The 27253-nt window shown below is 41.2% G+C and overlaps 1 protein-coding gene across 1 annotated transcript in view; it reads right to left on the bottom strand.

The window, feature by feature from the left end:
* Positions 1 to 1014: 1014 nt before the first annotated feature.
* The window catches only part of LOC146042446 (IgGFc-binding protein-like), a 110024-nt gene continuing 83785 nt past the window's right edge, over positions 1015 to 27253 (bottom strand). The window contains exons 23-34 of the mRNA XM_083162437.1: positions 26510 to 27074; positions 22015 to 22343; positions 20152 to 20722; positions 19130 to 19725; positions 16119 to 16683; positions 15013 to 15593; positions 13095 to 13659; positions 7969 to 8297; positions 4940 to 5510; positions 2407 to 2996; positions 1161 to 1454; positions 1015 to 1035 (exon numbers count right to left, since the gene is read on the bottom strand). Coding sequence (XP_083018563.1) covers positions 1015 to 1035; positions 1161 to 1454; positions 2407 to 2996; positions 4940 to 5510; positions 7969 to 8297; positions 13095 to 13659; positions 15013 to 15593; positions 16119 to 16683; positions 19130 to 19725; positions 20152 to 20722; positions 22015 to 22343; positions 26510 to 27074 — 5577 coding nt within the window. The remainder of the gene's footprint in view (positions 1036 to 1160; positions 1455 to 2406; positions 2997 to 4939; positions 5511 to 7968; positions 8298 to 13094; positions 13660 to 15012; positions 15594 to 16118; positions 16684 to 19129; positions 19726 to 20151; positions 20723 to 22014; positions 22344 to 26509; positions 27075 to 27253) is intronic.

Below are 27253 nucleotides of genomic sequence, written 5' to 3'. Positions count from 1 at the left end.
AACAAAAATTAATATACATTAAACACATATCTTTATCACATTTACCAAAGAGTTATTAACACAGAAAAATATAAAAAAGTTAGAAAAATACAAATAAATCACTTACCAATATGCTCCAGGTTCTCTCCTTATCCAAGTGGATGACCTGATCTCCAATGGTGATGGTGACTGATTTAATGACAACAGAATTCCCAAATGGTTCATAGTCTACCCTCACCATAAAATTGACATGGTTTCTCTCAACCTTAATGAAGTTATATGAGCAGGAGCCCTGGAGGTCATAGTATACATTATCAAAGGAGATGTGGTGGGGGTCACCCCATGCCACACATTGGCCAAACTCTTTAGCATGGCAGCCTAGGACACCCTCCACCACTTTGCATTCCTCATGTGCTCCACAGGGACTGCTCTTGCAGCTGGTGATGCCATTCTGGCCACATGTGCATTTCATCCGGCACAGGTTGTCGGTGTAGAATTCCTGCCCCAACTTGTAATATGTATTGTTCATAACACAGCCACATTCGGAAATACGCATGCAGTCCTGACCACTGAGCATGAAGCCGTTGTCACAGTAGCAGCCTTCCGTATGGGATTTGACACAGGTTGGTGGAGCTTTGCGACCAAAGCAGGTAGCCGGACATCCATTGCCAAAGCGTTCATAGTGGCTGTTGCTGGGGCAGACCTTTTCTGTAAGCCAAAACAAGAATATTGGAGTTGAATACATGACAGAGTCTTACAAGTGAGAAACCAACACAATATAGACTATAAAAAGAAGTCTATATATTTTCTTATTTTACTTCTTACCCCTTTTTCCAGGAGAACTAATTTTAAAAAATGTAATTAATTTAAGCAAAAATCATCTTACCACAGAAAGATGGCTTCCTCCAATTTTTGATCACAGAGCCGTTTATTTGGCATTCGGAGACATAGGAATCAATGCTGGCACAGACAACAGACTTGTGGCCCTTGGATGCACATGCGTCAGATAAACAGTTGTTAAAGTATGGAGTTGGGTCAATGGAAGCATAGCATTTGCTGAATGGACCATCAGGTTTGGTGAGAAGTCCACAAAACTGGTTTTTTTTGTAAGATTCCAATTCTTTCTCATTGCACTTTTGACAGTCTGAGCACGTATCCATACATCCTTCCTCTCCTCCCACCTTCCAGTGGTCTCCAAATGCTTCTGGAGTTTTGGCTGTTACTCCTCCACCCATGGTGAAGTCATCAGAGATATCTCCATTATTGTTGCCACATAAACCATTGATGAGTCCCTTGTAGCTACTTGGCAGTACCACTCGTACTTTGTTCCAGCCATCGAAACTCACCATTAGACCAAACTCTGTCTTGATAATCACATTATTTCCTGACAGATAAACTGTGATCAAGTTGACGTTATTTACTGATGGATAAGTTGGCTCACGATAAAAGGGCAAGCTTGTCAATACACCATCAATCTGATAAAAAGAAATGCATATGAAATCAGATAGAGAAAAATAAAGCAGGGGTACATAGCGTATATAATATATTCCAATCCATAAATAACATATTTCAAAGCACAATAAAAACACATATGTAATACAAGCAGTAAAATTATTATCTTTTGTGATAAAAAATGATTCACCTAATTCAATAATCCATAACATGGAGTACATTTTGTATGAGGTGCATTTCTAATTTCTAGACCTTGATTTTGTCAGGAGGTTGGCTTGACTTCATATGAAGAAAGCACACATCACATTTTCCAGGTCACACAGCATTGGCACGGTGTATCAACAAACGGTTACATTTAAAAAATCTACAGATGACTTACAAAACATGAACTGTGTGATGTCCTGATAACTGAGGGGTAGATATTTTAAACGCCAATATGGAGAGAGAAGTAGCGTTAGTTATGTGCACTGATAGTGCTTTTCCCTCATGTGGGGTATGTACTTCATGACCTGTGTACTATGATAGCATACCGATATGCTGGCCAATATATGAAAAATCAGTTGCTTTGACAGTTTCGGCACTGACAGCTCTTGATTTTGACAACTGAAGATGTCATTGTCCATACACCACAGCAGACCCAGAGAAGTGGTGTCCCTGGTTGTGGCAGCTGCTGATTCGCAAGATCCGGTGCATCTTACATAATAGTATGTACTCTCTGGCCGTTTGATATAACCAGAGGAGGTTCCAGAGCTGGGGCTGCAGCACATTCCAAAATTCAAATGGTGGAGAAATACCAATTGTCACCAACTGCCATTCCAAATTGACTCACAGCAGTTGGTGTTCTGCAAGTTTTTGAATTTTGAACTGTGCTGCAGCCTCACCTCTGGTGCAACCACTGGCTATATCTGATACATCATACTCATCCCTGCTACCCCATGGTCACATGAAAGTGTCACTTATATTGTATACCTGTACCTTGATCTGCTGGGGGTAGTCTCTGCTCATGGTTATGGTGGTGTTGTACACCTTCAATGTCACATCTTTGGTGAAGGATATGGCCTTGTTTCCACGCCAGTCTTTCTGTATACTGACTGAGAAGGGCGTTAGAGATTTATTTAAAGCCACCGCCATCTGGTAGCTACAGGTGCCCACATATGAAAACCACTTGTTGTCAAATGTCTTGTAATGATCCCCAGAGGCGATACAAGTTGAATACCCAGTAGGATGGCAGCCACGGAACCCATGGACCACCTTGCACGTCTCACTGTCTTGGCATCTTGCTGATTGGCAGGTCACTTTTCCCAGAAGTGGGTCACATTTGCAGACCTTAGAACAGTCCTTATTATACCAAGACTGGTTAGGTTCATAATACCGTTTGTTATGTTGACAGCCGCAGTTTGAGATGGAGACACACTTGCCACCACTGAGGACCATGTTGCCATTGCACTCACACGTCTCCACACAGGGCTTTTTGCATTTGGCTGGGGCATCTCTGTCAGAGCAGGAGGCTGGACAGGCATTTCCACAGGCGTTATAGTGGCTGTTCTTATCCTCACATATCTTGGCTGAAATGAGTACAATAAATGAATATAAAGCAACTACTATAAAATGACGTACAGTACAACAACAAAAAATATGTTATATTCCTAATTTTCTTTCTTCTTCTTCTATGATTTACATTTTATTTTATCCCATTTCAGGTCTACTTGGGCCACCTCACGCCTTTCACCCGAGTTATAGCTGATGTTTACTAAAAATATTTACATAAAATGTATTTATTTTCTCTTTTTTGTGCTTATCTTCAGGAGACTACATAATTATCTATCTAATTTATTTTATTTTTTTATTAAATACTTTTTTAGTGTTTCTTAAATTAATATGATTAATATTGAATTATTTGTCTGCTTGCAAGAGAATAAACAGTATGGCCTTGTCTATGGTTACTTTATTGAATTTACTGGAAAATATTTATATAATATTTACAATATAGGCCCTTATTCTGGTTCACTCGCAAAGGCAAAACCATGTGCACTGCAGGTGGGGCAGATGTAACATGTGCAGAGAGAATCAGATTTGGGTGGGGTTTTACTTCAAAGTGAGATCTATATTGCAGTTTAAAAATAAAGCAGTCAATATTTTCCCTGCACAGAAACAAAATAACTCATCAAATCTGTCCCCCTGCAGTGCACATGGTTTTGTCCATTTGAGAAGGAATTTGACTTTGCGAGTGAACCAGAATAAGCCCCGTAATTTGGAATAAGGGGTCCTAAGATTGGAGCTTAAAAATATTCTCTTTCATCTCTGCAGTCCATATTTGGAATTCCTTCCCTACTAAGGGCGGAATGTATTAAAATACATTGCCTCCCTTCGCGGCCCCCCGCCGCGATGCCGCCGCATATGTACTAACGTATGTGGCTGGCATCGCGATGAGGTGACGGAGCCCCCCCGCGATACCTGGAATGTGGTGTGCGGGGGATCTCTGTCACCTCTCTGCCCCCTCCTGCATCCCTCACGCCGGGGACAGCTAAGCAAGTTGTCCCCGGCGCCTCCCCCCTGCAGCCGGAAGGATGTCCGGCTGCATCACTAGGGGGAGGAAGGTGTTACCTTCTGGGTTCAGGAGGACCTGGACCAGGTAAGAGAGGGAGGGTGAGAGGGGGGTCGGCGGGTTTTACGGGGGAGGCGTCGGGCGGCGAAAAGAAGCCCATAAACTTCTATAGGGTATCGCCACCCAAAGGTGGCGATACAACACACTGTGGTGATGTGGCGGCCGGGTAATAGTACATAGGAAAATGCGATAAAACAGGGGTTTTACCGCATTTTCCCTTTAGTACATCTCGCTCTAAGAGATTTATACTGATTGGTTTAAGACTTTGTTACTTAATATTGACATAAAATGATCATGTGTTGTAATTATTTAATCTTGAAAGGGGTTTATTAATTATTTATATTATATTATAATATATATATATTTTTTTCTTTTTTAAGAAACATGTTATAGATAAAATTGCTTTTTTTATATTTTTTTTTATATTATACATGCATATTATATAACTGTCTCAAATTTACTTTATATTCATTATATTTAATTTTTTCTCTAACATTGGGGCAGATGTATTACCTTCAAAAGAGATAAATGCGAGAGTGATAAGGAGAGATAAATGTCCAGCCCATCACCTCCTAACTGCCATGTTACAGGCTGGGTTTAAAAAACGTCAGTACAAGCTGACGTTTATCTCTCTTTATCATGCTTGCATTTATCTCTTTTGAAGGCTTAATACATCTGCCCCAATTTGTGCTATTTATGGTTACTTCAGTGAAGAACAAATAGTTGATTTCTTGATCTTTGAAATCAGCCTAATTTGTGTAACTTGTTTGTTCCCTAAAAGCCATCAATACTGATTGTATACTGCAGTAGACTTTTCTCTTAAGGTAGTAGTATCACTTTGATCAATATAATGTCCATGAAAATATACATTTAGGTTCAGTATGTCACTGCATTAAATCTTACGGCAATTTGATGGTGTCCTCCAATCATAAACTTTAACTCCTTGTCCCAGACAAGTTATTGCATATGTCTGAAGTACTTCACATAGAATATTTTTAGCTCCATCATTCATACAGACATCGAAGAGACAAGCATCAAAGAATTTTCTAGGGTCAACTTTTGTGGTACACTCTTTGAAAGGTCCATCCTTCTTAAAAATCAGACCACAGTTATCATTGTTTCCAAAGCGTTGCATCTTGCTTTCTTTGCAGGTTGGACATTGGCCTGAACAATTGTCAAAACAGAATGGGTCTCGGTCATACACTTTCCAGGATCCTGCCCAGTCTATGGTGGAGTTGACTAGAGTCCCATTTGGTGATTTTTGATCATCCTTAGGATCCTGGTTGAAGTTCCCACAGAGTCCAGATATCAAGTTATAGTAGCTGCTGGGCACGGTGACCGTACTGAACCAATTCCAGTCAAAAGTGGCTACCAAACCATTTTCAGCCTCTACGTTGGCTGTCAGACCACTTTGACTCACTTTGAGTTTGCCGTCAGCAAGACTGACTGGCAAATTTGTTAATTCATCATTGACCTGTACAAAAACATAAGGTACGTGTTTATTTATATATAAGCACAGGCAAAACTGTTATATTCCTGAAATAAATGGCACCTATTATTATTATAAAGATAAGGTAGCATTTGTATTAGGGTGGGTATTTGCTGGAGGTGCTGATGCTGGCTTGTAAATGATTGACGCTTTACAGAAAACACCCACAATTAGCCAGCATCCAGCACCCCATTACATATACCCCAAAGTTTTGTTTTTCACTATTGTAAGAGGATTTTATTTTACCTTTATATATAGGAATAATACTTGTATTAACCTAATGAACCTTTATTTCTGTACTGTCTACATTCTCCACCATATGAACTCACATGACAGCAGAGACTGATACAACTAAAGGTACAACTAAAGGTACCAACCAATCAGCTCCTAACAACAGATCAGCTAAATTTAAAACACAGCCTTTGACATGGTAGCCAAGAATCTGATTGGCTGATACTTTATGTCCATCCACTTTATCTCTCTAAGGCTTAGTACATACACCCCTTATATGGAATTAGGAAAATAGCCCTATTACTGCAAGGCCACTGTGACACCTTGTCTCCTCAATGTGGGGTCATCTTTATAAACAACTGATAACTGATGTCCATTAAGTTGACCAAGTTGATGAACAAAGGACTTTGATAGACTAAACTTTGGCCACCTCATTTCTGGTTGCATTCCATGGAAAAGGAGGCATGGCCAGGTTGCACATGGACGAGGTCAGAAGATAAAGGACCATTACAGGAGTATTGGGGGAAGGCACCTAGCCTTGTGAATACCTCATCTATGCAAGCTGGTCAACCAGAGCTGATGGAGGTGCTCAGACAAACTTTCAAACTATTGGACTGGTCCATCAGGCCATCAGCCATTCTGGTGTTTACTCGGATTTAACAGATCTATCTACCGTATATACTCGAGTATAAGCCGACTTTTTCAGCACATTATTTATGCTGAAAAAGCACCTCCTCGGCTTATACTAGGGTGAATACGGTAACTGTAGTTTACACTGTGAGGAAGTGGATCCAGGCCTAATGCTCCTTCCCACAGCCCTATTCCCCTCTAACTGCGCTGTACCTGCTCAGTTTGGGCTCCATCTGATAGCCAGATGTCCCCTGAGCATAGCGCTGTTCATTGCAGACCCGGTGGACAGTTTTTCGGGTTGCGGCCTACCATGACTGGTAAGCTGGAGCCTAAATTTCAGAGCCAGGCCAGGAATCAGGCTCCATGACGAAATCGCGGACTTTTACAGCCGGAGCTGCACCTACTGACCCTGCACCTTGAGGGTCTGACTACCCTTCTAAGGTTTACCTTGTGCCTGGATCCCTGTACACACTGCTGGGCACTGGAGAGAGGTAAGAGGCATTGTGGAGGACTTTCTTCCTTCACAGTGACAGCAGCCATCTTTTGATTAATCACTTTCTCCTCACTGTTAACCCCTCTACCATGGGTCCCACAACTTAAACCTCCCCTTAGTGTCAGTGTGTGTGTCAGTGTGCCCCTCCAGATGTTGTAGAACTACATGTCCCAGCATGCCCTGACAGTTTTGGCATGCTCTTATAGGAGAAAATGTGGCAATGCATGTTGGAACATGTAGTTTCACAACAGCTGGAGAGCCACAGGTTGAAGACCTATGCCCTAGACCCTGTACAGTGTGTCTCAGTGTGCCCCTAGATCAGGCATTCCCAACCACGGTCCTCAAGGCACGCCAACAGTGCAGGTTTTGTAGATATCCAGGCTTCAGCACAGGTGACTTAATTAGTATCTGAGGGATTCTGATTAAACCATCTGTGCTGAAGCCTGTATATCACTAAAACCTGCACTGTTGGCGTGCCTTAAGGGCCGTGGTTGGGAATGACTGCCCTAGACCCTGTGCATTTTCCACCTTAGGCTTATACTCGAGTCAATAAGTTTTCCCATTTTTTTTGTGGCAAAATTAGGTGCCTCGGCTTATATTCGGGTCGACTTATACTCGAGTATATACGGTATGTACCAACCTACACAGTGGCTACCTGTCAATTATCATTTTCATAAGTGTATAATTATCACTAGACGTTAAGCACCCTCATGTGAGCCAAATATCCAAATGTCCATCTTTGTTAAAAATGTTGGTGCACATTTACAATACGAAAAGTATGTATTTTACTACAAAAACAAAAAATAAATATCAACATTTTGGCTCTGATAGAAAATATGCAAGGAAAAACATGAAACATATGTTACCCACAACATATTATTGCCTAATACATTTCATACAGTACATTATATTGCAAAGTTGAAAACGTTTTAAACATGTCCACATTTAGCTAAATCTACAGAATTTCAAGATATTTGAATACAACCAAAACTAATTTTTTTCACGATGGTGCTGAACTTAGTCAATCTATTCCTAATTTCTAGAAACTTCTTTGGGTCATTTACATGGAACGCATTAAACGCAACTTACTCGTATTTGGGAAAATTCTCCAACACTTATTTTGACATTGTAGGAATACATATCAATTTCTGTGCTCTTGACAAACGAGGATGACTGGGATCCCCTGTTATCATTTTTTATGGTGATCCGGAATGGTTCCAGAGTGGGATCATTTCCAGTGTATTTAGCAAGGATGTAGCTGCATGTGCCTTCAAAGTCAAAGTCAAGACCATCAAAGGTGTGGAAATGGGGGTCTCCCCATGCCCAGCAAAGGCCGTTAAAGTTTGGCACACAAACCGCTTTGCCACCTTGAACTTTGCAGCTCTCCTTTGTGCGGCAGGTCTTGTACGTACAGGGATCTGAAATTCAAAAGAAAAAAAAATGTACACTACAATAAACATCTCTGAGAAGCAAAGAGCAATACCTAAAATATAAAATAAATAAATGAATAACAAAATAATAATAATAATAATAATAATAATAATAATAATAATAACCTTTTCCAAAATGCTCGGGACCAGAAGAATTTTGGATAAACAGTTATTCCATATTTTGGAATATTTTTATATTTGAATGAGGTATTTTGAGGTATTTTGCATATATGCTGTATAAACACATCAAGCACATGAAATACACACTAATATATTTTATTTGTGCATGAAACAAGGTTTTAAAACATAACACAAAGTTTGTGTACTATCCCAGACATTTGTTGCCAGCATCCAATTACAGAGCATGAACAGGGCCGGCTCTACCACTAGGCAGCTTTAGGCAGCTGCCTAGGGCGCCAGGATCTTGGGGGGCGCCATCAAGTCTACAAATCAAAAAATCAAGGATGTCTATTGTTGTCCTTAATGCAGGTGGTGGCTGTGGAACTTCTAAGACCTCTATATTTTCCCTTGAGTCATACTTCCTACATTGCTGCCCCCTCATCCTTGTACTCTGTTGTGGGTGGCAAAGGGGAGGGTGCAGAGGACCTCAAGGGAAAGCAGGGGACTTGCCCACCTTCTCGGGGGGGGGGGTAAGTTGAAGTTTTGCCTAGGGTGCTGAGACGCCTTACACCGGCCCTGAGCATGAACACGAAGAAGCAAAACAGGAAACAGTGACTTACACCTGAATACAACAGAGGACAAGTACAGGGCACAAAGTGACATAACCATAGCTGCATCAGCAGAGAACACTGATATAAGTATCAAAGGGACAGAGAACCGCAGGATTTGGTGCCATCAAAGAGGGTTTAAGTAAGAGAAGGAAAAGCACATGAGGGACCAGGGCCCTGCTCGTGAAAGCTTTCAACCTAAAGGAAAGATTCCTATTTTGTGAAATAGTTTATGGTGAGACACAGGGTTCAGTTCAGTGGTGAGGTCTGTGGTGCACCAGGACTGTTTAGCACAATTTGAGGAAAGGTGGTTGGGGACTCATCAGCATGCCCATTGTCAAGTCAGGTTTCTGCACTCACCTTTGTTGACGCACATCCTCACGCCATCCCGCATCTGACATTTCTCATCCTGGGCACATTTGGTGTGACGGCAGCTCACCCTGGGTCCAGGACCACAAGTGCACTCCTGGCTGCAGTCAGCACTCAGCACAGATTCATTATACTGCAAGATAGGACCAAAGGGTTATAAATATATATATATATATATATATATGTATATTTATATATATATATATATATATATATACGTATCCACACCGTCAGGGCAGTGAAGGCGGCACACAGTCGTAATGCAAAGAACTCCAACAAATATCTGCAACGTTTCGATTTATTTACAAATCGTCATCAGGCATCATATATATATATATATATATATGTCTAGCATCCGTTTTTCTCTGAAACACCGCCATCATGCACAAACACAAAAGGCAGCACAGACTAGCTTTCACAGCTTTTGCTTCGAGCAGGCTTATTGGTGTGTATACTGTATATACAGTATATATATATATATATATATATATATATTCCAATTGTAAAGCGCAATGGAATATGCTGCGCTATATAAGAAACTGTAAATAAATAATAATATATCGTTACTATCTATCTATTTGTCTACTATCTATCTAATATCCCAGTGAATGGTATGCCATCATTCAAAATACCAACATCGGCCTCCTGACTTGCAGCAACATGCCAAGCAGGGGATGTAAGTATACATACCGGACCTTTCTTGAGATTCCCTCATTGGGATGCCAACGTCGGTGTTCTGACTGCCAACATCCCATCCGCCAGTCATCTCTATGGATTCCGTTTGAAATGTTGCCACACATATATAATCTTTGTCTGGGGCAGACTATAGCTTATTACTGTACATGCTAATTAGGCATTCTTCATGGGTTGGCAACAGTCACTCAACAACCAAACATTTGGAAACTACTTCCAGTAATCCTGCATTTGCCCCCGGGCTTGTGTGATAGTAAATCTGGATGATGGAGTTGCAATGTATCCAATACTGCATCATTGGATGCAGATTAAACCAGCAATGCGTGATGTGTACATTATATCTTTAACACCCGACTGCTTTATTGACCTATTAATGCTTCCATGTCACCAACAATGATAGCAACTCCAACCCCACTGGTGGAGTTAATGCAGTATCACTTCAGCCAAGCCTACTACAGGGTCTTCCTAGAAGTCATCTTAAATGTCATCTGTTACTAGGAGACTGATTTTGTGGCATATTTACTATGCAGCTTAGGTGGTGAGTACTAGTGGCCAAAGAACAGATGGATTTGCCTTCATTCGAGCGGCTCCTAGGGATTCTATCGCCATTCACCATCCCCTGCCAGCCGCCACAGTCCCACAGAATGGGGCGCACACCCACAAGACACTCACGTGCCCCATTCTCCTGGAAGCCCTGAAGCCATTCGTACGTCTCCCGGCTCTCTGCCCGGTCTGCCTCCGCCTTCCCCCTCTCCCTGCCCATCTCCCTGAAGAGGAGATGGACAGGGAAGCCATCTGTACCCGCTCCACGCCGCATTAATGAAAGGGACGCACAAGCGAGTGAGCCGCTCACATATCCCTGTCCTCTGGCCCACACATTGCCGCCCTCTGCCAGCCAGCTAGGGGGACCTGGCAAGTGCTCAGCAAGGCTGAGGGCGGCTCTATCTGTGTAACATAATAAAATACCGTACATCTAATTTCTTGTAGTGTACTTTGCTCTTATGATTGCATCTCTGATGCATTCACTAATACAGAAAATATATAATGCCGCTGCTATAGTTAGATGTGAACCGTAAGTCAATATCATTGGAATTATTGTATGCAAAAAACTGTGTTGAGGATGTCTCATCCCCTGTTTTATGAATAATACATCATCAACATATTGTCTCCATCAAACCAAGATTACCCATTTGCTCCATGGAGACAATACATTGATACTTAGGTTCACAAATAACTATATCTAATGCACACCTGAAAACAGGACTCATCCAATGACAGAGTAGCACATATGCAGACACAATCTAACACAGAGTGGCCATAGGGATCACTCATCTGCCATTCACTGTTACAGCAAATGGCAAGACAGCAGTCCCCCATGATGGTACACATGGTTCTAATCTGCGTTTACCCTCTCTAGTCGAAAATGGTCACAGTTATAGCATAAATTGTATTTCAGCATCGGATAACCCACAGTGCAAATTATGTACATAAGCTAACAGTCACTAATTAAAATAAAATAAAATCTAGTACAGTTAATGCATTCCTAAATAGCATTACAACATAATGTACAAATATTCTCCATATTAAAGCCTCAAAAATTAATGAATCGTAAACCCATTAACAATGGGTTTTTGATTCATAATTAAAAAGTAAAACACGTTTGATTTGGGGATATCTTTAAGCTAACTTTAAAGTATATAATTAACTTAAAACTTGTTAACTTGATATAAATCTTATTATATTTATTTTTATGTATAACATACACAGTACCATGGACTGTATAAGGAACTTACCCTTAAATATCTCCCATTGTATTCACATCCACATTTATCCATTGTTACACACTTGTCCCCATCGAACACGTAACCAGTGTCACACTCACAGCCTTCAAAACATCTGCTGCTGCAAGAGCTCGGTGTGATGAGACCACTACAGGTTTCCTGGCAGGTCCGTGTACACAGCGAGTAATGACTGTGGGCCTGACACGCCAGTGCTGCAGGGAAACATAAGGATATTGTGACGGCTGTTTTTCATATGATGTATGTAAGATTCTGTATACAGACTGGTCTCCTTCTCACATGAATTCATGTCTTAGAATTCATGCATTTAGCAACTGAACAGTCAAACTGTAATCAACCCTTTGAAATCAAACCTCCTAGCCAAGCCCAGGTCACTGAATACAGGTTTAAAGCCACATACAGCAGCTATAAACCTGTTCACACAGCAGGCTGGAAATGGGATATTGCGGGGGCTTCTCCTCTGCAGGTGCTAGAGAAGGCGTCAACGTTTCTAGGGGGGCAGTGTCAAAACTTTCTGGTGGGGGGGCATATTTTGTAGTTATGCTACTGCAGGAGGTTTTAATGAGGCAGTGGGCAGAGGAGAGGAGATGAGCGTTGATGTGTTGGGAGAAATGAGCAGTCTGGGCAGAGGTGGTAACCGGCCATTTTCTGGGAGTGTCAGTAAGGCATAACAAGGCATTTTAAGGGAGGGTGTGTGACATCAGTTCCTGCCTCGACCAGCCGGTATCTGTCGTTGTGGAAGGGTCCTCGTTATGCACACTTGCACAGACCGGGAAAATCATTTGACGGTGACTGAGTTGCGAAAGGAATTGCAGAACAGCGATCCATTCGCAAGTCATTCATTTCACTCTTTCTGGGTGGTGGCTCTACAACTTCGAACAGCAGCAATCAGGTCTGAATCAGGCCCTGTATGCACAACACCCCATCAAAAATCAATGCTTATTTCTGCAGCAACATCATCGTTTCTGAGAGCAGAATTGTATAGCACACATGAGCAATGTGATCCCAGCAACAGTGATGTGATCTCTCTTGTCAGCTGTGTATTTTGTAGTAACTAACAGTTTGTGTGCTCTGATGAATCCGTCAAAACCACATAACGTAACTACACACTATGTTTACAAATGTTAAGCAGGAACATTGTTTGGATAATTTTCAATTCTCAAAAACCACAACTACTGTATAAAAAAAAATCTTACGGCACTTGGCGATATCTCTCCAGGATCCAATCTTGACACCTTTCTCTTGACACAATGCAGTATAGGCTTTTAGGCTGGCACACACAGTGTTCTGCCCATCACTTCCAGCACAAACATCAGACACACAGCTGTTGGCATATGCCTCTGGGGGCACCAGGGCATGGCAGTCCTTGAATGGACCCCGCGGGTCATTTATCATTCCACATTTGGTAGATGATTTAGCCTCAGCAGATGCAGCTTTGTCACAGGTTGGACACTCATCTCCAGTACATCTTTGGCAGTTTGAACCAGCTACTGCCCAGGAGCCAGCAAATACCGCCGGGTCAGTGACAATGGTGCCATTAGGAAGACGGAAGTCATCTTTCTTGTCCTTATTGTAATTTCCACAGAGCCCCTCAGTGGTTCCAGCGTATGAGCTGGGTACCCAGACTGAGACACCATACTGCCAGTCAGACATCACCCTAAAACCATCCTTAACCTGAATGATAACATTATTCCCTTCTTCGTTTATCCAAAATTGATGATCTTGGGACTGATATGGAAGGTTGTATCTTTCTTCGTTCACCTAAGATTGTAAAAATGTAATAAAAAAATTATACATTATTCAGTATATCACCATTACTAACATAATAATCAATGACAGTTATAGAAAGTTTTGAGAAATTCAACCCAATGTAATTTATAAATTCCTGAAATAAAAGTTGCAGCCTGTAGACCTATTTATTACCAGTTATTTATATAGTGCAGACGTATTCCGCAGCACTTTACAGGGAATTTTTGTACATTCACATCAGTCCCTGCCCATGTTGAGCTTACAATCTATATTCCAGGTACACACACATTAATACTAGAGTTCACTTTTGTTGGGAGCCAAATAACCTACCAGTATATTTTTGGATTGTGGGAGGAAACCGGAGTACCCAGAAGAAATTCATGCAATCACAGGGAGAATATACAAACTCTGCACAGTTAGGGCCACAGTGGGAACAGAACCCATTGTGTGAGGCAAGAATGGTAAACATTACACCATCCATTCTGCGATTGCTGGATGGGAGACTTACAGTACACATGCAATGGGAGAACCAATGACTGCTCAAATTATTATTTTCGTAATAAAACCATGATTAAGGTTTCTAGAACTATCCTTTCTACATCCACCCACATTGTATACATTATTTAATAAATATCAGCTACTTCTACATTTCACAGGAAGAGCCTTTGTCTAAAAAAGTTTTGTGAATGAAACATTAATCTATGACAAAAGTGAGCCGAGCAGTGATGATTATTTTAGTGCAGCAAGTCAAAAAAATATCCGTCAGAGCAGTTTCCTGACGTACTCTGCCTAAACCACTAAATATAAAAAATAAGGCTCTTTTGTAGAGATTAAACCATATTATCTTATTTTTCAAGAAAAAAAAATATTTTACACCTTGTTTACTTTTTTTTCTCTTTAATTGCCTTTTTTTCCACTTTCCTATTTCATTTATGTGAGAAATTCTTCTTTTCCCTCAAAGCAGCAATCATTTAAAATGTTTATTTTTCTATGTGTTCTTATGTGTTCTACATTTATCTACATTTCACCTAAAGTTAGTAGGATTAGAAGTCAAGAGGAGAAAGCTACACTAATAAAAAACATTAGTTCCATTAAAAACTAGGGTGGTTGCTACTTGTAGATCAATATAAACAGGGTTGCCTACCTGACCCTCTCCATGAGGGAGAAAATGCTCTGCTCCTGGACTTTCCTGGTAATGTAGGATTGCCAGCACCTGTGGTGAAACACCTTTTTTCACCAATTACCTAGCTCGCCACAGGAGATGGCAATCATACATTACCAGGGAAGTCCAGGAACAGATCATTTTCTCCCTGAAGGAGAGGGTCAGGTAGACCACCCTGATATAAAGGCTGGCCAATCACTCACCAGTACGCTCCAAGTTCTCCCTCTCTCCAACTGTATGACATGGTCTCCAATGGTGACAGCGACTGATTTGGTGACATCAGAATTATCATTCAGTATTTTATTTACTGTCACCAGATAATTTCCATAGTGGCCCTTAACCTTAACAAGGGTAGAAGGACAGGAACTCTGTAGGTCATAGTAAACATTATCAAATGAGGTGATGTGTTGGTCATCCCATGCTACACATTGAGCAAACTCTTTGGCATTGCAGCCCAGGACACCATCTACCACTTTGCATTCTTCATGTGCTCCACATGGACTGCTCTTGCAGGTGGTGATGCCGTTGTGTCCGCAAGTACATTTCATCTGACACAGGATGTCGGTGTAGAATTCCTGCCCCAACTTGTAATATGCATTGTCATGAACACAGCCACATTCGGAAAGAGGCACGCAGTCCTGAACACTGAGGATGAAGCCATTATCACAGTAGCAGCCTTCAGTTTGGGATTTGGCACATGTTTTTGGAGCGGTGCGACCAACGCAGGTAGCCGGGCATCCATGGCCAAGGAGTTCATAGTGGCTGTGCATGGGGCAGACCTTTTCTGTGAGCACAAACAGAGAATATTGTATATGGATTAATCATAGTTTCTTATAAGTGAGCAAACAACAAATTCTATGTGTTTGTTTTTTAACCAAAAATGTATTAGAGATGTGTGCTCATATGCTGTCTCCTTCAGTATCTTTTGTTTATAAAAATCGCCCAGGACCTCTTTACCAAAATGGCTGCTAGGAATTTACATTCACATCCATGTTAGTGTAGTTGTGTTACAGTGCTGCATGGACATTCAGCGCCTAGATCCTCCATATGAGAACCTATTACCTGCTGTAAACCACTGTTGGGTGGTCCTATCAGCAATACACATGCAAGTCTGGTTAAGGATCACTGTGTGGCCTAAAGTCCATATTCAATTCCTCCTGGTGCCTATTATTAATCTCATAGGTTTAACACCAATAGGACATATGAAAAAATATCATAAAGTTTATTATTTAAGTAAGCAAATCTGTGCAAATCAAAGCATCTGTGTAGAGATTGTGTTCTCAATGACTAATATTTTGAAGCATCTTACCACAGAAAGATGGTGTTCTCCATTGTTTGATCACAGAGCCGTTTCTTTGGCATTCAGAGACATAGGAATCAATGCTGGCACAGACAACAGACTGGTGGCCCTTGGATGAACAGGCATCAGATACACATTTGTCAAAGTATGGAGTTGGGTCAATGGAAGCATAGCATTTGCTGAATGGACCATCAGGTTTGGAGAGAAGTCCACAATATTGCTCCTTTTTGTAAGGCTCCATTTCTTTTTCGGTGCACTTTCTACAGTCGGAACATTTATCCATGCATCCCTCTGCCCCTCCCACCTTCCAGTGGTCTCCAAATTCATCTGGAGTTTTGGCTGTTACTCCTCCGCCCATGGTGAAGTCATCAGTGGGATTTCCATTATTGTTGCCACACAAACCATTGACGTGTCCCTTGTAAGTACTTGGCATTACCACTCGTACGTAGTTCCTTCCTTCAAAACTCATTGATAGACCAAAATCTGTCTTGATAATCACATTATTTCCTGATTGGTAAACTATGATCCTTGTTAGCTCATGATAATAAGGCAAGTTTGTCAAAACCTCATCAACCTGGTAAGAAAAAAATGTATATCATCAAAATAGCCAAAATTGTGAGCTCTCATTTGTATTGGTCAAATAAAATAGTGACAAAACAACTACCAATCAGAAAGAGCGTAGCAGATTTGATAGAAAGATTTTAATAACATTAATTACAATAGTGTCAGGATGTCTGTTTAATGAAGGTTGTTGCCAGTGATTTTGGGATGTCCCCCATCTATAGCAGTGACTCTCATCTCACCTGTTGCATACTGTAGCTGAGTCATTAGTTCACCAAACCTTTTAGAGTGAGACTATGGAATGATGTATGTGTAGTGACCAGGGTTGGACTGGCCCAAAGGGGCAAACGGGAAGCCCCCAGTGGGCCCCAATGCCTGGGGCCCTACCTCCTCTTGGGGCAATGGTGCATTTTTTACAGTGTATTGCCATTATTGATCTGGTACATTATCATGCATAAACTAAAAGTATATCATATCTCTTATATATTTAGCCACATCTGTCAATCATCCCCTGTGTGTATAACGCTGGGCAGAGTTGTGTATAACGCTGGGTGGAGTTACACGGGTGATTGACAGGCACTCCTGGCCAGCGTTATACACACAAAGTTATGGCCCCTAGCCCAGTGATATACACACTGCGCCCCGGCCAGCGTTATACACACCCAACATATCCCCCATAGCCAAAAGTGAACCCCCACGCAGCATCTCCGCCCACACCATCCTACTGCACTCTAAGTCCCCCCTTCCCTTCCTGACCCCCCATCGTCACTCCTCCGCCATCATCACGCCCCCCCCATGCCATCTCTGCCCGCACCCGCCTGGCAGTATTGTCCATTGTCCCACCCCCTCCGTACACCCCCGTCACAACTCCCAACAGCAACTGTCCTTCCACTGTCCACAGCGCCTCCACAATCTCCGCCAGCATCCCTGACAGCAACTTCCAGTGATATCCTCACATACACCCCACGATCAACAGGCAGAATCCCTGCCCACAAGCTCCCGCCAGCATCCGTGCCCCCCCCCATCTCGCACCGGCAAGCCCGCAACATATCCCACCAGCATCCATGCCCTCCCGCCTGCTGTCTGCTCTAACACCTGGCTCCTCTGCTTGCCCTAAAACTGCTCTCCTTAAAGGGAGCAGGACTACAGCAGCTGTGCCAGCTATGAGGTAATGCGGGTGCGACTGGTGCTCAAAGAGGGGTGAGAAGCAGGGCTGGGCAACGTTACCTACTTACATCTAACCCCTGCCACTTCACTCTGTGCCTGCCACTTCACTGACCTACACTCTTTGCTCATTCCCATTCTCTCTCATCTGTCTCTGTCTGCTTAACCCCTCCTTCTCACATCTCTGTGCCACACTCTCTTTTACCCCCCTCTCTCAGCCTACCCCCTCTCTCATCCCTCTCTCTCTCCCTGTTCCTGAACCACCCCTTCACTCCTCTCTCTCACCCCTCCCCCCCCTCTCTCTTTGTCTAACCTCCCTTCTTTCTCGCCCCTCTCTGTCTCTGTCTGACCCCTCTCTTTGTGCTTGTTCCACCTTTTCTCTCCTCCCTACCTCTCTCTCTCTGTGCCTGACCCCCTCTCCCTCTACTCGAACCCCTCTCTCTATCACCCTCATTTTTCTCTCTGCCTGACCACCCTCTTTCTCTGCCCAATCCCCCTCTCTCTGTGTGCCTGACACTCCCCCCTGTCATCCCCTTTATTTCCGACAAATACACTGTAGTTTTTTTTAATGGATAAATGATACGGCACTATGCCAGCATCTCCACCTGCACCCCCCAGCCCTGACACTCCCCCACACCCAAGCACCTACTCCCCCCCTCCATATCACACTACCCTCACCCTGCGTTCACAGGTTAAGGGGGTGCAGCCCCTAACACCGGTGTGAAGAGCACCCATAGGGCGCGATGAATCACATAGTACAGCACATTCATTGATATTTCACTCTCTAATGATTAACCAAACCTCTGTGGCAGCTGCTCAAACCCCCTTTGGAGATTAGCAACACCCATAAACAAAGTCCCTTTCCATGTCATTCCCAGGTGGGTCCTTCTTGTCTGTGACTGTGACCGAGTGGGACAAATGGAGGAAGGGCTTAGGTCTATTGTATATAGAAATATAGAATAATGTACATTGAAACAAAGAGCATTTTTTCAAAATCATGTAGGGGATCCTGGGGTACTGAAAAGACTGGGAAGTGAGCTTGTGGAGAGGTTGCAATGTACACCAATCGGCAAAGAATTATCATTTATAAATTGAATATTATAACATTTTATTGAGCAGCTGATCCATTGAGACAGATAATGTGGATAATTTGACCATAGCAACCAATCAGATGCTAATGTGAATGACAGAAAATGATCGGTTGGCAAGCAAATTTTCCACTCTATCTCTTTGAAAGGTTTGACACGTTTCCCCAAATGTCACACACTATGGTAATTTCCAGAATATTTCTGTACCTTGATCTGCTGGGGGAAGTCTCTGCTCATGGTTATTGTTTGGTTGTACACTTTCAACATCACATCTTTGGTTGAGGATACGGCATGGTTTCCCCGCTGGTCATTCTGTATGTTGATAGTGAAGGGCGTCAGAGAGGAGTTATTAGGCATAGTGTTCACCATCTGGTAGATACAGGTCCCCACATATGGAAACCTCTTATTATCAAAGGTCTTGTAATTATCCCCAGAGGCGATGCAAGTGGAATACTCAGTAGGATGACACCCTCGGACCCCATTGACCATCGTGCACTTCTCACTGTCTTTGCATTTGGCTTGTTGGCAAACCACAGTTCCAAGACGTGGGTCACATTTGCAGATCTTAGTACACTTCTCATTGTAAAATGACTGGCTAGGCTCATAATACCGTCCATTATATTGACATCCGCAATTTGAGATGGGGACACACTTGCCACCACTGAGGACCATGTTGCCATTGCACTCACACGTCTCCACACAGTGCTTTGTACATTTGACTGGGGCATCTCTGTCAGAGCAGTATGCAGGACAGGCATTTCCACAGGCGTTATAGTGGCTGTTCTTATCCTCACATATTTTAGCTGAAATAAATACAAAGTATAAATACTGTTAAAAAAATCTAAATGTGGACTATAGACAAATGACCGATCTGTGCAAATAACTTATCTTAATGTTGGTTTTATCCATTTAACATTATTAAACTAGTCTTTCCTACCCTCATATTATACATTTTTGGATAGCTCTTCTCATTTATATAATCATCCCCCTATTTCATACAGAGCATAGAAGGTCCTCCCAACATTGATTTACAACTGTTATTTGTGTGTTATTGCAAATTTTCATGTGTGTTGTATAAATGGATGTGATCTATGACAATTGTTTACATTGGAAAATATTCTCTGGTGGAATACAATTTCTTTTAAAAGGTCTGGAACATTTTACATGGCTAAATTCCTGCTGTGCTATAACAACACTGTGTGTACAGTAAATAAAAATATTAGACTCACGACAGCCAGAAGGTGTCCTCCAGTCATAAAGTTTAACTCCTTTTCCTAAACATGTGCTTGCGTACGTCTCAAGTGATTGGCAAAGAATGAGTTTAGCACCATCATTCATACAGACATCAAAGAGACAGGAGTCAAAGAACTTGTTGGGACTGACTTTTGGGACACATTCCCTAAACGGGCCATCTTTTTTCAAGATGAGGCCACAGCTGTTGTCACCCTTATACTGATTCTTCTTCTGTTCATCACAGGTCGGACATTCTCCGGGGCAAACGTCAAAACAGAATGGATCTCCATTGTACACTTTCCATGATCTTGCCCAGGCTAAAGTAGAGTTCACTAGATTTCCATTAGGTTCTTTCTGATCATCATTAGGATCTTGGTTGAAGTTGCCACATAGACCAGACAGAGAGTTATAGTAGCTGCTGGGTACGGTTACAGTGCTGAACCAATTCCAATCAAAAGTGGCTACTAAACCACCTTCAGCCTCCACAGTGGCTGTAAAACCACTTTGACTTACTTTCAGTTTCCCACCAGCTAGGCTGACTGGCAGATTTGTTAATTCACCATTGACCTGTGCAAATAAACAGATGAAAATACAGTTTATAACACAATATTTACAGCTTAAAGTAGTTTTTTTTGAAAATTTGTTTATTTGTTTTTTTAATACATGTATAAAGTACATTTCTGTTAGAGTGATGGTACCCTACAATCTACTGTATAAAGGGTATAATGTTTAAAAGTTTTATAAAATATAAATTGTATATGTAAATGTTATGTGGAGATTTAGCTACGAGTATAGATCACTACATCAATTGTGTTGAGATTGGGTCTGAGTTGAAACATTTATTACTAAAGTTGTAGCTGAAGGGGGTTTGAAAATGTAACTACACATAACTAGAAGTACAGTAACTGTCAGCTTTCTCATGCTCCTCGGTAGCCCCACTACTGTGGGCTTGCAGGAGAGGTGGCACGAGCTTAGAGGGGAGCCATCTGGGTCTCAGCAGTGCCTCCAAAATGTAACCTGGGGGGGGGGACACTAGTACTTCAAAATTAAAACCCCTATGTCTTTCTTTAAAGTGCCTCCATCTAAGTCTTTATTGTTGGACTAACCACCTGAATGAGACCTAGGAATATTTTCAAGGTAAGTGATTAGAAAAATAGGAGTTCTTATGCAGTGCTTGAATGGCAAGGTTGGCAAAAGTTATATTGTGCTTTGTTTCTATATTTCTATATACTGTATGTCTCTCTCTTTTCTGTGTTTTGTTTCTCTAGCTCCATTTTCCCTGCTTGCTTTCTAGCCAAACATAACCTTGATTAATTCAATTTTCTCCAAGTTATTCTCCAACTTCAATGGTGATGCTGGCACCATCTTCTTGTTGATTTTTCTACTCAATGTTTATTACATTTGCAGTTTTCTATTCATTAAGATGGCTTCTTGTATTATAAAATTGTGGATTTAAGAAAAATTAATTTAGCATTTGAGACTAACTTGAAAAATACCACCCCCAAAAAAGATGCAAAATTGCAGGACAGTATTGCAAAGACAAGGCGTGAATATGAAATTGGTTAAGTCCAACAAAGAAAAATATAACAATTTGAAGTGAAGAGAAAAGAATTCAGTATGGCAATATAAAAAAGATTTGAGGTTGCATGAGGGACGATTGCATCTATCGGCATCGCAATTTTTTTTTTGCACTCCAAAAATATGCATGGGGTGCGATATGGGCAATATGTGTATAGTTGGGCATTGCGGCAATGCTGGCAGCACATCATGTTTAATTTAGTTGCCATTAGTAATCAAATGAATGGTTTCAACATTTATATTTATGCCTCACTTGCATGCAATAAATGAGAGCAACTTACTTGTATTTGAGTAAATTCTCCAACATTAATGGTGATTGTGGTAGAAAACATTTTAATTTCCATGGTCTTGACGTAAGAGACAGACTGATTTCCTCTATTATCATTTTGTATGGTGATCTGGAACGGTTCCAGGGTGGGATCCTTGCCCGTGTACTTAGCCAGAATGTAGGTGCAGGTGCCTTGGAAGTCATAGTCATGCCCATCCAGGGTGTGGAAATGGGGATCACCCCATGCCCAACAGGTACTTGAGTATTCTGGCACACAAACTGCAGTGCTACCCTGAATCTGGCATTGTTCCTTCATTCTGCAGTTTTTGGATTTGCAGGGATCTGAAATGCAACACAGTAAATTCCACTTTTCATTGTTTCCATATAAACCTGTTATAATGCCCTAAATCTGCCTTATTGTCTACAATGTTGTATATATACAATAAAATGCACATAACAGAAACCAATGTACATTTAAGGTAGATAACATTCATCTAGTGGTCAACTTTACAAGGTCTCAAAGATTCTTATGAGGAATACTGGATAGGGGAGGAGTTATCTATTCTTATCAAATTAGATGCAGGACTACTTATAATAATTGGTGAGGATATTGATGATGAAGATGTTGGTAGCGGTGATTGCAAAGGTTCGCAGCTAGCTGAGAATGGAGATACTGTAACTGATGCTGGACTTATTGTTACTATTTATAAGTACAAGTTTCTGATTTCCCCCAAAACGTTCCATGAAATCACTGCACATAACATAACATGTATGAGGTTCCTATAAAGTTAAGTTCTTGTTAAGGTCCTTTAAATAAATAGCCTCTAATTCTACTAACTGTGGCTTTACAAATGCTATAAATGCCTAGACATATGTTGTCAAGATTTGGCTAAAAATAATTCCCCATATACAGTTAAAGGTGGATTTTGTTTTGTCCTATGCCTAGGCATTATAGTGATCTTATTCTTATCATGGACAATGACTGCTTCCAGTGGTGCCTGACTAACACACACACACACACACACACACACACACACACACACACACACACACACACACTGCATCCTCATTCATATAATCAACATTCTCTTTAGCGTTGGTGTCAGCTCACAAATATACCTCTTACTATCTTGTATATCCACAGTGGGAAGTGTAGTTTCTATGTTACCAGTTCTGCTGCTCAGCCTTACATTTGGAGAGGGAGCTGAAATGGTGGAAGGAGGCTTCTCTAGTATCAGATAGGTTTGTGCAAAGCACTCATGGACACACTTACGGCCAGATGTATCAAGCTTCAAAAGTAATAAATAAGAGAGTTATAAACAACCAGCCAATTAGCTCCTACCTGTTATTTTTCAAACCCAGCCTGTAACATGACATGTAGGAGCTGATTGGCTGGCTGTTTATCACTCTCCATTTTATCACTTGTGAAGCTTGATACATCTGGCCCTTAGACTCTTATCAAGGTTTTGTGACATTTTTGCTTCTGAACATACAGTTTGTGCTACTGCCTTGGTGGTTTTACTTTTATTTATCACTGATAATTCAATTCTCATGTTTTTGACACCTCTTCTATGCTCCGAGTGAGGAGAACTTGCATTGCTAACATGAGATGTTGAAGAAGATACCTCACTGACAGTAGCAGAACCATCACACATGAAAAAGGCCATAGTCCTGGACTTTCAATGCCACTGAATGTGTTGAATGGCAAAATTAAAATTTTATGGTTTCCTGCATTAAACTTTCCCTTTATAAGAGGTGTTTTTTGCCATGACATAACCCTGTATGCCCTTGGGTATCAGCATTAGTAGATGACTTTAAAGTAAGACTGGTATCAGATTTGTCATGACTATTGGCAGAAGCTAGTATTTGGTTGCTGCTCCTGCTCTTTTCCCAATTGATTGATGTCCACATCACTGAACACACAGAAGAAGTTGAAACAATAAAAACAAAATTTTTTATGCTACTTTTTCAATTCACGGCTCAACTGACACTGCATGGAGCAGTGAACTAATGTAGTGGGGGACAGGACTCTCAGTAAAACTTTTCGTTCAGATGAAACTGCTGACTTTCATCAGACCCCAGTTTTTTGGCTTTATTAGTCAAGATAGTACTGTTCAACAAGAGCTACATGAGTCACAAGCAATAAATACATGAAATACCAGTGAACAGGGAGGGGAAATGCACCTTTGTTGCATAAGTAATGCGAAAGTGATGTATATTTTGTGAAATTGTTTTCTCCAGGACACATGATGCAGCTCTGTGGCAAAATATGTGTTGTTCCAGGGATATTTGGCACAATTAGAGGACAGTTGTATGTGGTCACATCTGTATTCCCATTGTCAATTCAATATTTTGCACTCACCCTTGTTGATGCACATCCTCACGCCATCCCGCAGCTGGCATCTCTCATCTTGGGCACATCTGGTGTTCTGGCAGCTCACCCTGGGTCCAGGACCACAAGTGCACTCCTGGCTGCAGTCAGCACTCAGCACAGATTCATTATACTGCAAGATATGACCAATATATATATATATATTGACTTGCCATTTGGACCTTGAGGAGTACAAATGCACTTAGAACTAGAAGGAGTGGTCTCCTTCTGATTGTCTATCAATTTGAACTCTAAAATGTGGGAATACATATCCACTATTAGAGGATTTTAAAAGGATTTTTATTCCAAACTGGGTGATATAGATGCTTATGGAATCATTTATGTGAGCATAAATGAATAACCACAAAATCCTGTCAAAATCCTGTCAAAACGGTTTTGAAACAAAATTTACATATAAGGATTCACATCCAAGCTACTAGATTTTAGGAAGGCGTTAAGGAGCTTCCAATAAAATAAATACTAAAAAGACACCAGAGAGTTTACAAATAAACTGAGAAGACATATCCAGTTTATATCACTTTAAAGACTATTCCAGATTATTTCAAAATATTTTGCACACCCCTGATGAAGTCTCTTGAAGGAGACAAAACGCGTCGGGATTTTGATATCATCCATAATCAAAGGATAATACCAAAGACAAGAATTAACTTAAAAAAAGTTTGGTTTTAATGTTTTTATGTTTGTGTCAATAAATGTATTTTACATGAAAGAAAAATCTTAGTGTGTACAAATTGGACAAATAAGGATTGGGAAAAACAGAATTTAGTTCAACTCTTAATTTATGTAAGGGCGCCATATAACACTATTGTAGGGTGATATGTATATATATATATATATATATATATACTGTATATATATGTATATATAGCCACGCAGAGTAAAGCGGCACTCGGAGTTTTAGTATAGGCTGAAAGTGGGATTATCTTTAATCCATGTCCCAAACAATATGTGTGCGCTATATAAGAAACTGTTAATAATTAATAATAAACCCATTAAGAATCATAAACAAAACATAAAAAAATCTAATTGGGTTGCAGTTAAAATAACTGTAAGCATGTGTATTATACAAGAAATTGTCATCTATAGATAAATATTATTATGACCTTACCCTTAAGTATCTTCCATTGTATTCACATCCACATTTATCCATTGTTACACACTTGTCCCCATCGAATATGTAACCAGTGTCACACTCACAGCCTTCAAAACATCTGCTGCTGCAAGAGCTCGGTGTGATGAGACCACTACAGGTTTCCTGGCAGGTCCGTGTACACAGCGAGTAATGACTGTGGGCCTGACACGCCAGTGCTGCAGGGAAACATAAAGTGAGTTGTGACTTTCTATTTGCGCCAGTGTATGGTTCCCGACTCAGAATGCAGCCCATTATCACTAAGGAGATTTGATTATTGACAAATGAATTGTTTATGGATTACATCTAGTCTATTTATAGAGCTGTCCAAATGTACAAGTCACAAGCAATGGAGTGGGATCATTCAGATCCCTCACCAGGGAATTTTTGCCATTGCTTTCTATTGTTGGGGGTACATGCTATGTAATCTAATTCTTGTTGGTACTTGCTGCATGTAGGTCTGTGGCAGCCACGGCGGACCCTACAGGGACTGCTATGCCACCGGACTGAAGCTGATATCTCTAATATGTGCTGCACAACTTATATATAAAATAAGAGATTCCCATATGTGTTGTGGTTTTAAGAGTATTTAACACATGTTTACATTTTAGACAACCCACCCTATGGGATATATGTAATAGTGACCGAGTGTGCCTGAGGTTCGGCCATATCTTTATAGCGCCAATCATTTATATTGCTAAATCAACACCCCGCACCTCTGGGAACTTAAATCCTATTACATATAACCCAATGTGTCAACTCCACATCACAAATAAATCACATCTTATTAGTGTAGGTTTACAAAATAAAGTGTCCCCCCAAACATTACATTGAAGCAAACTGTCCCACATACAGTATGCCGATTTCTGTTACAAAGACTCTTAACATTGTGCTTAAAATATGTTGGCTACAGTGGAACATTTGAGTCAAGGTCAGTTAGGATAATTTGCAATTCTCATAAACCATGACTGTAAATTAATATCTTACGGCACTTGGCGATATCTCTCCAGGATCCAATCTTGACACCTTTCTCTTGACACAACGCAGTATAAGCCTGTAGGCTGGCACACAGAGTGCCATGCCCATCACTTCCACCACAAACATCAGACACACAGCTGTTGGCATATGCCTCTGGCGGCACCAGGGCATGGCAGTCCTTGAATGGACCCCGCGGGTCATTTATCATTCCACATTTGGTAGATGATTTAGCCTCAGCAGATGCAGCTTTGTCACAGGTTGGACACTCATCTCCAGTACATCTTTGGCAGCTCGAACCAGCTACTGCCCAGGAGCCAGCAAATACCGCCGGGTCAGTGACAATGGTGCCATTAGGAAGTCGGAAGTCATCTTTCTTGTCCTTATTGTAATTTCCACAGAGCCCCTCAGTGGTTCCAGCGTATGAGCTGGGTACCCAGACTGAGACACCGTACTGCCGGTCATACATCACCCTAAAACCATCCTTAGCCTGAATGATAACATTATTCCCTTCTTCGTTTATCCAAAATTCATGATCTTGGGACTGATATGGAAGGTTGTATCTTTCTTCGTTCACCTTAGATTGGAAAAATATGAAAGCACAAAACATAGAATAGAGTAAATCAACATTACCAACATAATCAATGACAGTTATAGATACATTTTCCTAAAAGTAGCATGTTACTGCACAATGCACAACGCCTGTAGTTCTATGAGCTCAGATTCAGATAATATAATAGGAGATCAATAAATGAT

This window comes from Crinia signifera, chromosome 19, assembly GCF_055691185.1.
Source record: "Crinia signifera chromosome 19, ASM5569118v1, whole genome shotgun sequence".
In the NCBI taxonomy this organism is placed as follows: domain Eukaryota; kingdom Metazoa; phylum Chordata; class Amphibia; order Anura; family Myobatrachidae; genus Crinia; species Crinia signifera.
This window is presented reverse-complemented; position numbering and strand designations above follow the sequence as displayed.